This window comes from Barbus barbus, assembly GCF_936440315.1.
Source record: "Barbus barbus genome assembly, chromosome: 6".
NCBI classification, from domain to species: domain Eukaryota; kingdom Metazoa; phylum Chordata; class Actinopteri; order Cypriniformes; family Cyprinidae; genus Barbus; species Barbus barbus.
In genome coordinates this window covers 35,765,193-35,775,917 of record NC_136734.1, presented here as the reverse complement: position 1 = coordinate 35,775,917, position 10,725 = coordinate 35,765,193, and the positions used below count along the sequence as shown (strand labels likewise).

The window sequence follows — 10,725 nt, the reverse complement described above, 5'->3', positions numbered from 1 at the left end:
AGTAAAATAAATACTTAAAATTAAAAAAAAAAAAAATTATGTATTCTATTATTTTTGTTGAGCAAACAGGAACAATAAAACCGTAACTTAAGTTTATCCAAAAGGTTAAAATATTTTTAAAGCTAAGGATATTTTTATATACATTTTGTCAGGCCAAGTTGTTTCGCATGTTTACAATATATGTTTAATTTTTCATTATTTTCATTAATACTTTTATAAAATAAGTCATGTTACATTTTATGTTGTGTTTTCATAGGTTGATAAGAGTTAAATTATTATTTTACTAAAAATAGTCTTGAAAAATTATCAATATCTTCTCTATAGAGTTTTGTAGACCTTAAGGTATGTACAGAAATAGACTTTCTAAGCAAACCCACCTTTATTCACTAAAGTAAAATAAATGCGGTCTCCCCTATGTGTAGGCCTATTATTGTGTTTCTTCCAATGCACATCTCTAAAGAGAGATCTGTACTTCAGAAAATGACCAGCAGATGTCACTTTAATCCTGAAGACATTTGTCATTATTGGAGTTAACTTGAGTTTTGACAAAACATTCTTTTCTGGTATTTAACTTCTAAAATGTTGTATAGGATATCCAATTTACAGTATTAGGTTACGTTTTATAATTATAAATTAAATGTTATTTTTAAATATAATTTATTTTTATACAAACCATGTATAAATATATACCACAGAACCATACATGTGGTTATTTAAAATTTAAATAAGTTTTTACGAATTCACGCTGATAGACCTCTGCTGCACACCTGCCGTAGTGCGTCATGACGTAAGCAGCAACTCCTCCATACGCGTATCTACAGAGAGTAGCATGGTAAAGTTACTCCAGGACTGGCTGCTCGCGCTAAGCTTTCAAAACTGGAGCACTGTTTCAGGATAAACAACAGTGTTCAGTTGTAAACGCAGAAGAAACTCTGAGCAGTGTCCGTGTTCATCTCTGGTATGTAAACAGACTCACCTGCACTAGTGCAGATGGGATAGCCTATCTTTTTGGAAGTTGTTCACTGTATTATTTAGTCGTTCCTTTGGGCAGTCCAAAAATATATTGCTGCTGGGATGGCGTTTTTGAGTCTTTAAATATATGTCATTACTGTTTCAGAGAAATGTTTAGAAATATCTCAAGGCAAGGTAGAGTAATTATTGCTGGAAAAATACAAGGTATTAATTATTGCACTCTCTATTTAAGTACGGGAAGTTATTAATGAAAAAATGGCTGTGGTATTAGTTAAGGATCTGGGCTCTGTGATACATCTGAGCTAGTCTCAAATTAGTGTGTAATCCAGTGAGCCCAAGATATACTGGTCTGTACCAGGAACAGATTATGTCCATTATTGCACAAATACATATTTTTCCCCTTAAAGAATGCAGTATCCAGTAAAGCTAACCAGATTGCTTTTCCCTCTTTCATTGCATTCCAACAAAACAGCCTTTGTTTGTGTTTAAGGATTAGATTTGAGTTGTTTTGCTAGAGTGCTGACAAAGGATGGGCATTTGTTACATTTAGTAATCGAGTTCATTTGTAGTTTTTGTCTATTATCAATGTTTAGCAAATAATATGCATATTAATGATTTATCCATGAGTAGTCATTTCAATTCATTTTTTTTCTCTGCAGTGCAAAAACAGCTGTATTTCTTAATATGTGCCAAAGATGATATAGAACTTTTGTTCTCTTTCATCAGTTCACATTCATTTTCTTAGTTGTTATTCTCATGTGCTACTTTATCCCCTAAAGCCTTTGTGCTTATATCATATATATATATATGTATGTATGTATGTGTGTGTGTGTTCATGGATCAGTGTGCATCCATTCGTGCTTGTTGTGTCAGTGTGTCCGTGTCCTCTCACTGCCAAGCAATTCAGCTGACACAATGCTTTACCCAAAGCAGGTCTCATGTTTCAGATATCTGTCAGCAGTGACAGTGCAAGCTTCTCCTGGTTTTCAGGGTCTCTTTCATTCTTCATTTCTGTCATAATCAGAAGGAAGTGACATTGTTGTGGACACATGAGCTTTTGCTTGTTGCTGTTATAATATATATTTTCAAAGCAGTTTATCCAAAAGACTGAGAAAAGAACCATTTTTTAACAATCCCTTCATGTTTCTCTATCATTGCCTTTCTCATTCTTTCAGCCTCTCACTTTCTTCGGGTGGTGTATTGGAGAACTACAGACTGCTTATCTCTAGCAGGGGGCAGAATATATCTCCAGTAGGGGGCAGAATATGAAAAGATAATGAATCTCTGTTAAACATAAGCAGGCACAAAACCAGTTTTATATTTTTGTTTATATATTGTTTGATTGAAGTGGCCTGAGTTTTAAATTGTTACATGAAATACAGCTTGCAGTCTGGATAAAACCCTACCTGTAACAGTTTCTCAAGGAAAGATTAATAACAGAGCTCTGGTTGCAATATTTTGTCATTGAGTAATATATAATACATTTTATCAGCTACAACAGGCACATCTTAGGTGATCTGTTTAATGTGCTCTCTGATTATATATTCTTGTCTGTTTTTGTTTTCCCAGCGTTTCCACTGCTGAGAAATTTAACAGCGGTACCGTCAATCAACAGCTGCCATGACTCAAGAAACACATTTCCATCGACAACGTAAGAATTAGCAACTCTGTTTCACCAATTATCACCAAAATGGTTTTGACTTGCATGCTCTCTTTTTTCTGAATAACGCAAGGAGGTAGATTTGTTTGTATTTGATTGGGATTTCTTTCTGTGTAAAGGCACGGTTAGTGTGGTTTTTATTCCTTTTCAAAGAAAATTTTTAGAGTGCTTGAGTGGATGAAAGAGGAAGGGAATAAAAAAGCAGTGGGTGGAGAGAAATGTAAAATAAGAGACTGAAGGCCTCCTGGAGGAGGAGAGCAGACAGACTAAGACAAGGACAGAGGAGAAAGAGAGCAGTTGAACTTTCCTGGAACTTTATTAGACTTACAACTTTTTTTACAACTATTCTAATCAGCAGGTAAGAAAATGAATAAATGTGTCATCTTTTAGATGTATTTAAATTTGATTGACATTTGAGGTTTTTAATAAGGAATGCATTTCACAGAAATCAGATACATTTTGGAAAGTTGAAAATTGCTGCCATGCACTGTATGTACTATTTTATTTTGAACTCTGAAATGGTTTTCTTTTTGCTCTCCGCAAGTCACAATTTTGTTTTGTGATTTTATATTGTGTTTTCAGGCATGTCAGTTATTTCTACAGTCATAAATTTTCATGCCTTTGCCTTGGAAGTGTATTTTTTAGCTTTTACAACAAAACAACAAAACTGCTAAGGTCATCTTTGTCTTCTTTGTTTAAACAGACTGGAGTGAGATCCCTGCTGACACTTTCCAGAGTAGCCCGTTTAGCATCGATACACCATATGGGTACCAGCTTGACTTAGACTTTGTTAAATACGTGGATGATATTGAGCGAAGTGACACCATTCGCCGACTGCATTTTAACAAGCGGCCGGGGGTGGCAAATGCTGCCTCTGAGCCGCAACGCATCATAAACCCCACACACTGGACTTCCTCAGAATCTTTGTCCTCGCTGAGCAGTGATGAAGCCAAGAAAACTTCTCTCTCTTCATCCTCTTCTTCTGTCAACAAAAGAAGACCGCCACTTCCCCATTCCAAACCTAAATCTTCCAGTCAAAGACCAGAGGTCCCTCAAGACCTCTCAGTTACCTCACAGAGGGATGAACATGGGACGCCTACCCCATCCACACAACACCCTACCCCAACCAAATCAAATCCTCTAGTAGAAAAGACTCTGATGGAAACATGCAAGCGTTTGGAACATGAGAAAGGCTCATCGCAGCAAGGATCTCCAGAACCACAGCCGCGGCGTAGACTGGCCAGTTTTGGTGGTCTTGGCTCTACCGGTACCCTGTCTCCATACACAAGCTGGAGTGCCCTAAATCAAGGTGCTAAGATGACAGTCTTAGACAAGCCCAGGCAAGGTACCTTGTTATTGGGGAGCGGCCTAAAGATAAGCCCCTCAAGCTCAGGCCGGGCATCTCCAATGAGTGGTGTGAGCCCACTCCACCTGCAGATGGTCAGGGATCAGATGGCAGCTGCTTTACGAAGATTAAAGGACCTGGAGGAGCAAGTGAAGGCCATTCCTGTCCTACAGGTGAAGATTGCTATTTTGCAGGAAGAAAAGAGACAAATGACTGCCTTGGTCAAGAGGCAAGATGAAGCTCAAAAATCTAGCTCTAGCATTGACAAAGATTTACAAGAATTGAACAGCAAACCAGCGAAGGAGAGTTGGGAGCACAGTGCCATCTCTGGTCTGACAGATTTTCAACAGCTCAGTGTTGAAATGCAACTGCTTGAAAGGAAAATCCAAGATGCACGTCTTGAATCCTCAGCTTTCAAGATGATTGATCGAAAGTCTGTCGCAGTTGGAGATGACAGGCCCATCGATGAAGTCGTTGTCATTCATCAACACAAATTAAACTTCAGTAAGGATGTTGCTGTCGATGCCAAACTTGAGACTCAGTCAGTGGCTGTCGGCGTCACTGAGGCTATGCTCGGTGTGGTATCCAACAAGGAAGCAGAAACTGAGTTGCAGCAGCAAACCAGCCAACATTTAAGTGACCGGGTTCAGATACTGGAGGCTGAGCTTAAAGAAGCAATGCTCAAGGTGGAAATGGGTAGGCTGAGGAGTGAACTGCGGGAAGCAGAAGCTAGAAACCGTGCTGACAAGAGTTCCTCCACACACCCGCAAGTAAACTGCGCCACCACCCAGACTGAGTTGCAAACTCGCACTCTTGGGGTTGGAAACCACACCAACCTTGTGCATTCTGCTGTTGGAGGAGGACTAGAGCGGATTTCCATTGGTGTTGGAGTTTCCTGCAGACCTGAGATGAAGGTTGCATCTTCTGGCCCAGATACACCTATGGAAGAGTGGGAAGTGCGCAAAAGAGTCAAGCAAAAAGATCAGTGTATCGGAAGCAAGAGTGTGGCAACACACAGTCAAGGTGTTGGGACGACAGTGTGTGTGTGTGATGCTGCCACAATTACCTTGGAGACAATGGAGAACAAAAAGAGCGTTTCCCGCCAAACAGTTGGCTGTGGTGACTGCACGGTCGACGTGGATGGCAGATCTGTCAAATCACTAATTTCCCAAGGAACAGTCACTGACCCAGTTCGAAGTGTTGATTTGGGTGTGATGGCAATCCCTCAGACCGTGTCTCAGCGTACCAGCACAGCCTTTTGCACCGTCTCGCGCAGCACCAGCACTTTGCAAGCCTGTATCTCTGAAGCCAGCACCAACACAAAGCACACACTGACCAGGGAAAGACATACCAACACAGCACATGCAATGACCCGATCTCTGGCAGTTGGAGATGGGAAGGTTTGCAACCGAGTGGCTGCTGTTCAGATGCGCTCTGTTGGAACCACTGCATGCTTAGATAGAGATACAAGCACCCCTGTTATTCCTAATGTTATGACACGTGATGTGGGCATTGGAATGGCAAATATCAATGAGAATATCCTCATCGGACTCCATACGCGGAACATTGCATGTGGTCCATCCCGTCTGCCAGATCCGGTCAAGGCGCGTAGCATAGGCGTAGAAGTGGGGGACGGGAGAATACGCGACTCAGAGGGCCAATTCTTTGTGCAGACTGAGCCTGGACTTGACCATTATATAGATCGCATGCAAAAATTACTTAAAGAACAACAGGACCTATTAACTGACAGTCACCCTGGGGCAAAACATGAGGTCATTCTACAGTCCCATGGTGTTTTAGATAAACAAGTTGGAGGTAATAATGTGTATAATTTTTGTTTCTGCCTTTGAAAGCGTTTTTTGGCATTTTAGATACTTTGTGGTTTCAGCTGATTGCTTGCTTTTATTTTCTTTCTAACTTCCAGGCATTGCACAAAACCAGACATCAAATGAAACTTCAAAAGTTAAAGAAAAGAATCAAATGGAGTTGCAGATGTCTGCTGCTCTTCATGGTATGTATTATTTGTGTCAAAGGCAACTCAAGTCAGTTAGCAAGTAAAAGTATAGCATCCTAGTCTAAATGACTCCACCCTGCAAAGAAGTGCATGCAGGACACAAAAAGAAGCAGAAAGGAGGAAGCTTTTTTCAGAGCAATCTTTTTGCATTGGAATTTGAACAGGAGGTGAAAATAGCACTCTCTGGTTTGTCTTTTGGCTGAATAAGCCCTACACTTAGAATATTTGGGTTGCTGTTGGCTTGTGGAATGCTCTCATGTCTTTTGGTATGTGGCAGACACAGGCATGAATACCATCCACACTGGAAGCCTGCTTTGGTTTTTGAAAGACAGGAATGTTTGTGTTTCAGGAGTCCTTATTACAGAATAAAAAGAGCCTTTAGCAGGTGTGTGTGGTGTATAAAGGAGTGTGTGCATGTTTATGTGCTGTCATGACAGTCCATGAACAAGAATGGAATGTTTTTTTTAAGCTTTTTTTTTGTTTGTTTTTAAGTTTTTTTTGATTGCAAGAATCTGCAAATATGAGGATTCCCTCACAAAAGAGGGAACATTTATTTATTTAAATATTATGTTGCAAGGAAAGGGAGATAAACATCAACTGTATGCATATTTAATTTTATCCCCAAACTTCAGTTTAAAAACCTGTAAAAAAAACAGCAACAACAAGAAGTAATATCAACTTTTACTTGAAAATCAATTTTGAGTCATATATTGTGTCCCATCTTATTAATTTAATCAGGAATATGATGGCATTTCTTTCAGGCTCACCCAGTGATGATCGCTGTCTCAGGTCCATCATGAAAAGGAGAAGCACCAATATGAAGTCCATGGATAGTATGAACCCTAAGCATGCCTCATATGAGTAAATAAAAGCTTTCATTATTTAATCATAACTAATAAATTCAGCTCAGTATTCCATTTTTTTTTTTTTAATGCTGAACTAGAATTATTTTACCAGATTGGTTGTGTAATTAATTTTGGATAACATGCATTGCTATTCATACCTATGCATTATACATTTAATTGTATATCTCTCTCTCTTTGCATCTACACAGAGGTACTGTGGACCCCCTGTCTGAGGGTGGTGATTCTGAGGAAGAAGAACAGAAAAAAAGAGAAAAGAGGGAGAAAGAGGGGAGTACCAAAGATAAAGGGAAGATTCCCAAGAGAAAAGAAAGGTTCGTGCTTCTAACAAGTTTAGTTTTATCAGTGCAAGATAATGCTGTTTAGCTAAACTTTATCATGTTACAATTGTTTTCTACTGTGTAGGTATAAATTTAGTGAGAAGATGCTTTCTGCCTGCCAAACTCTGGAGGTTCACCTCAATGGCAGCAAGGTTATATCCAACAGAGAACTGGTGAGTTTCAGAACAGTAACAGATCTCTGTTTTAATGTCACATGATTTTATTGTTTCCAGGTTTTTTTCTTCTCTTCAGTTAGTAGTTACTGTATAGTAGATGCTTTTTGAGGAGTCTTAGTCTGTAACATTGTAAAAGCCCATTGAATTAATATATTTTGTACATCCTTTATTATCAGAGATGGATTCCCAGACTTTAAGTCACTATTTTTGTAACAGATAGTATAGGTTCATTTTTATTTTTATTTATTTTTTTCTCTTTGGCTTTTGCTGAGCAATCACCCAAATTGTTAGTAGCTGAATTGTTAGTGTGTTCAGTTGTGAATTAATTCTCAAGGTACAGAAATATATAACTCAACAACAGGAAAACAAAAGAAGGGCAAACCCAACTTAATTTATGATGTGTTGTGGAGCTGTATTTCAGTCTGAAAAGCTCAGTTGTTGATGTGTTCTATGTTTACTCACTCTTATCCCATAATTACCCACTGGCATATAGATCAGATTGTTTGGTACTCTGTGGGATTTTGGGAAGTTTAAAATTATAGTGTTGCTGTATTTTCTTTCTGTGTTAAGTCATTTAAATCTGCTCTATTTATTTGGTGTCATTTTGTTCTTGCTGTAGTATGTCTAAAAAGTTTCATTTTAGTTAGATTTATTTATTTTTATCTGTTTGTCTTCGTAAAAGCGTTCCTGTCTGAGCATAGTGCAGCAGGAGTGGTTCTGTGTGTCCAGCCAGAAGAGGGCATGCCCACAGATCGTGGAGGACTTCCTCTTCGCTTGTCACCATGTCTCGCCTGATGTCCTGTGCTATGTGGCCAACATAGCTGACCAAAATGGCAACACAGCCCTCCACTACAGTGTGTCACACTCTAATTTCAGCATAGTAAAGATTCTGCTTGCTGCAGGTACCTTGAAATTTATTAACCTATAATCCTAGATTAATCTATTGTGAAGTAGCACACCAGATCAAACTTTTCTATTCGTTCTATATATCTTTCTTTAGCTGTATTTCTATTTATTTAGCTGTACTATTATTACTTTTTATTTAGCTGTATTAGTTGTGCTTGTTGGTTCTGCTTTGAACATTTCAAAACCAAGTATATACTATTTAAATACTTTTATTCAACAAGAATCCATTAAATAAATTACCTTGCTAATGACCTTTCTGTTCATGAAATAATTAATATTTTTGAGAATGATTTCTGAAGAATCATGTGAAACTGAAGCCTTGAGTAATGACTGCTGAAAATTCAGCGTTCATAAATAATAATAATATACACACATGCACTATATTGCCAAAAGTATTGGGTCACCCCCTTCTAATGAACATGTTTGACTACTTTAGTAATTTCTATGAGTACAAATCTTAATGTTTAAGCATATAATGATATTCTAGGGAATTGTGTGCTGCTAATTTTATAGCAACAGTTTGGACAGGACCCTTTTCTATTCTAACATGACAGTGCCTCTGTGTATAAGACACGGTTCAAAAAGACATGATTGATTCAGTCAGTGTGGAAGAACTTGACTGGTCTGCAGAAAGCCAAGTCCTGATCCCAGCTGAACACCTCTGGTGTGACTTTATATGCAGACCTTGAGCCAAAAACTCGTCACCAAACACCAATGACTTGTATAGACACTATAAGGACAAAAGTGTTGGGACACACCCCCTTCTTTAGAACAGAAAAAGGCACTAACAAAACTGTGGCAACAAAGATGGAAACATAATTCATGTATTTAAAAATTGTATTTCCATCTCTGTTGCAACAGTTTTGGACTGTACCCATATGTACAAGTCATTGGTGTTTGCTGATGAGTTTTTGGCTCTTGGATTGGACTTGGCTTAGGATATATATATATATATATTCTGTTGAGAGACGCTCATAAAAGGGTTCCAACTGTGGATAATTCATTTGGTCTTGATTCCTTCTCATGCAGGAGTATGTAATGTTGATCATCAGAATAAAGCCGGTTATACTCCCATAATGCTTGCCTCCCTGGCTGCCGTGGAAACAAAAGATGACATGATGGTGGTGCGCGAACTCTTCAGCAGAGGAGATGTTAATGCCAAGGCCAGCCAGGTATCTGTTTGCCTATGTTTTTGACCGAATATTGAGCTATGTTTATATGAGTAACTGAGAAAACCCAAGAGTATCTGTGTATCATTTGGTGTTTTGTGTAATGTTTGCTCAATAGGCTGGTCAGACAGCTCTCATGCTAGCAGTCAGTCATGGGTGTATAGATATGGTCAGGGCTCTGCTGGCTGCTGGGGCAGAGGTCAACATCCAGGATGATGAGGGGTCAACTGCTCTAATGTGTGCTGGGGAACACGGCCATGCTGACATTGTCAAACTCTTACTGGCCCAGCCAGGCTGTGATGCCACACTGACTGACAATGTGAGTGACCACATGGCTATCTGAGAGAAAAGATTTACAGTAATGATTTCATATTGTCATTTGTGTTTTAAATTGATGTTCTTGTTTAAATTTGTCTGTGTGCTTTTGCTTGGTATGTTTTGTGTCTGTGTGCTGGTAGGATGAGAGCACTGCTCTGTCCATTGCTCTGGAGGCTGGACACAAAGATATCGCTATGCTTCTCTATGCCCATGTCAACTATTCAAAGGGCCAACCTAGGGTATGACTATTCCTTGTCTACATTTGTACTCTCTTATAACATTTTACTTACTTAATAGTAACATATATCTATTTATTTTTTACCAATTACTCACATTAGCTGCACAACAGTTTCTGTTTGTGTGTGTGTGAATGCTCATCCACAGGGTTCCCCTCGAAGCAAGACTCCACCTGTTGCACGCATAAGCTCTTCTGATTGATATGACATATTCCCATGCTCTCTTCATCCATTCAGACATCCCCTCTGAACGACCGGTTCAATCATATGACTGAGATGAATGCGACAGGTTATGTTTTCCAACAGGTGTAATATTAAAGAGAGCAGTATTTTCAAAAGTGCAGTGCACCGTTGGTATTACAAGCTGCATCATTTATTTTCTTCTTTACTGACAGTTATGTTTTCCAGATATAAAATACCAGTTATGCAGACTGACAGTAATAAAGACCTACTATAATAGGAAACTGCATGTTTTATTTATTCATTTTAGGTGATATATAAATGTATATGCATTTTAGGATTATATACGTTTTTTTCACATTTTAAAAGCTTGAATTAGTTTCTTGTAATATATATTTTACCAAGTAGGCTAAACACTATTCACTTCCAAAATCTGAAATCTAGATTTTAAAAACTCTTAATTAAAATGAATGAAATGTAAATGTCATGTTCATATATAAGTAAATAAATATGTGATTACATCCCCACCTTATGTTTACTGCAAATATTGCATTACTTTGGTGTCT

At 38.4% G+C, this 10,725-nt stretch overlaps 1 protein-coding gene across 2 annotated transcripts; it reads left to right on the top strand.

The window, feature by feature from the left end:
- The first annotated feature begins 805 nt into the window (after positions 1-805).
- On the top strand, positions 806-10,701 carry LOC306871318 (KN motif and ankyrin repeat domain-containing protein 1-like). Of its 2 annotated transcripts, none has more exons than XM_079419138.1 (12): positions 806-958; positions 2,542-2,623; positions 3,336-5,792; positions 5,902-5,988; positions 6,753-6,852; positions 7,046-7,168; positions 7,260-7,347; positions 8,033-8,252; positions 9,286-9,428; positions 9,544-9,744; positions 9,884-9,982; positions 10,128-10,701. In XM_079419138.1, exons 2-12 carry the CDS (start codon positions 2,593-2,595, stop codon positions 10,179-10,181), a joined length of 3,603 nt encoding a protein of 1,200 aa, XP_079275264.1. In that variant the 5' UTR covers positions 806-958; positions 2,542-2,592; the 3' UTR covers positions 10,182-10,701. The 2 variants fall into 2 exon arrangements, with proteins under 2 accessions (XP_079275264.1, XP_079275265.1); XM_079419139.1 differs by having other exon boundaries at positions 10,093-10,700.
- The last annotated feature ends 24 nt before the right edge of the window (positions 10,702-10,725 follow it).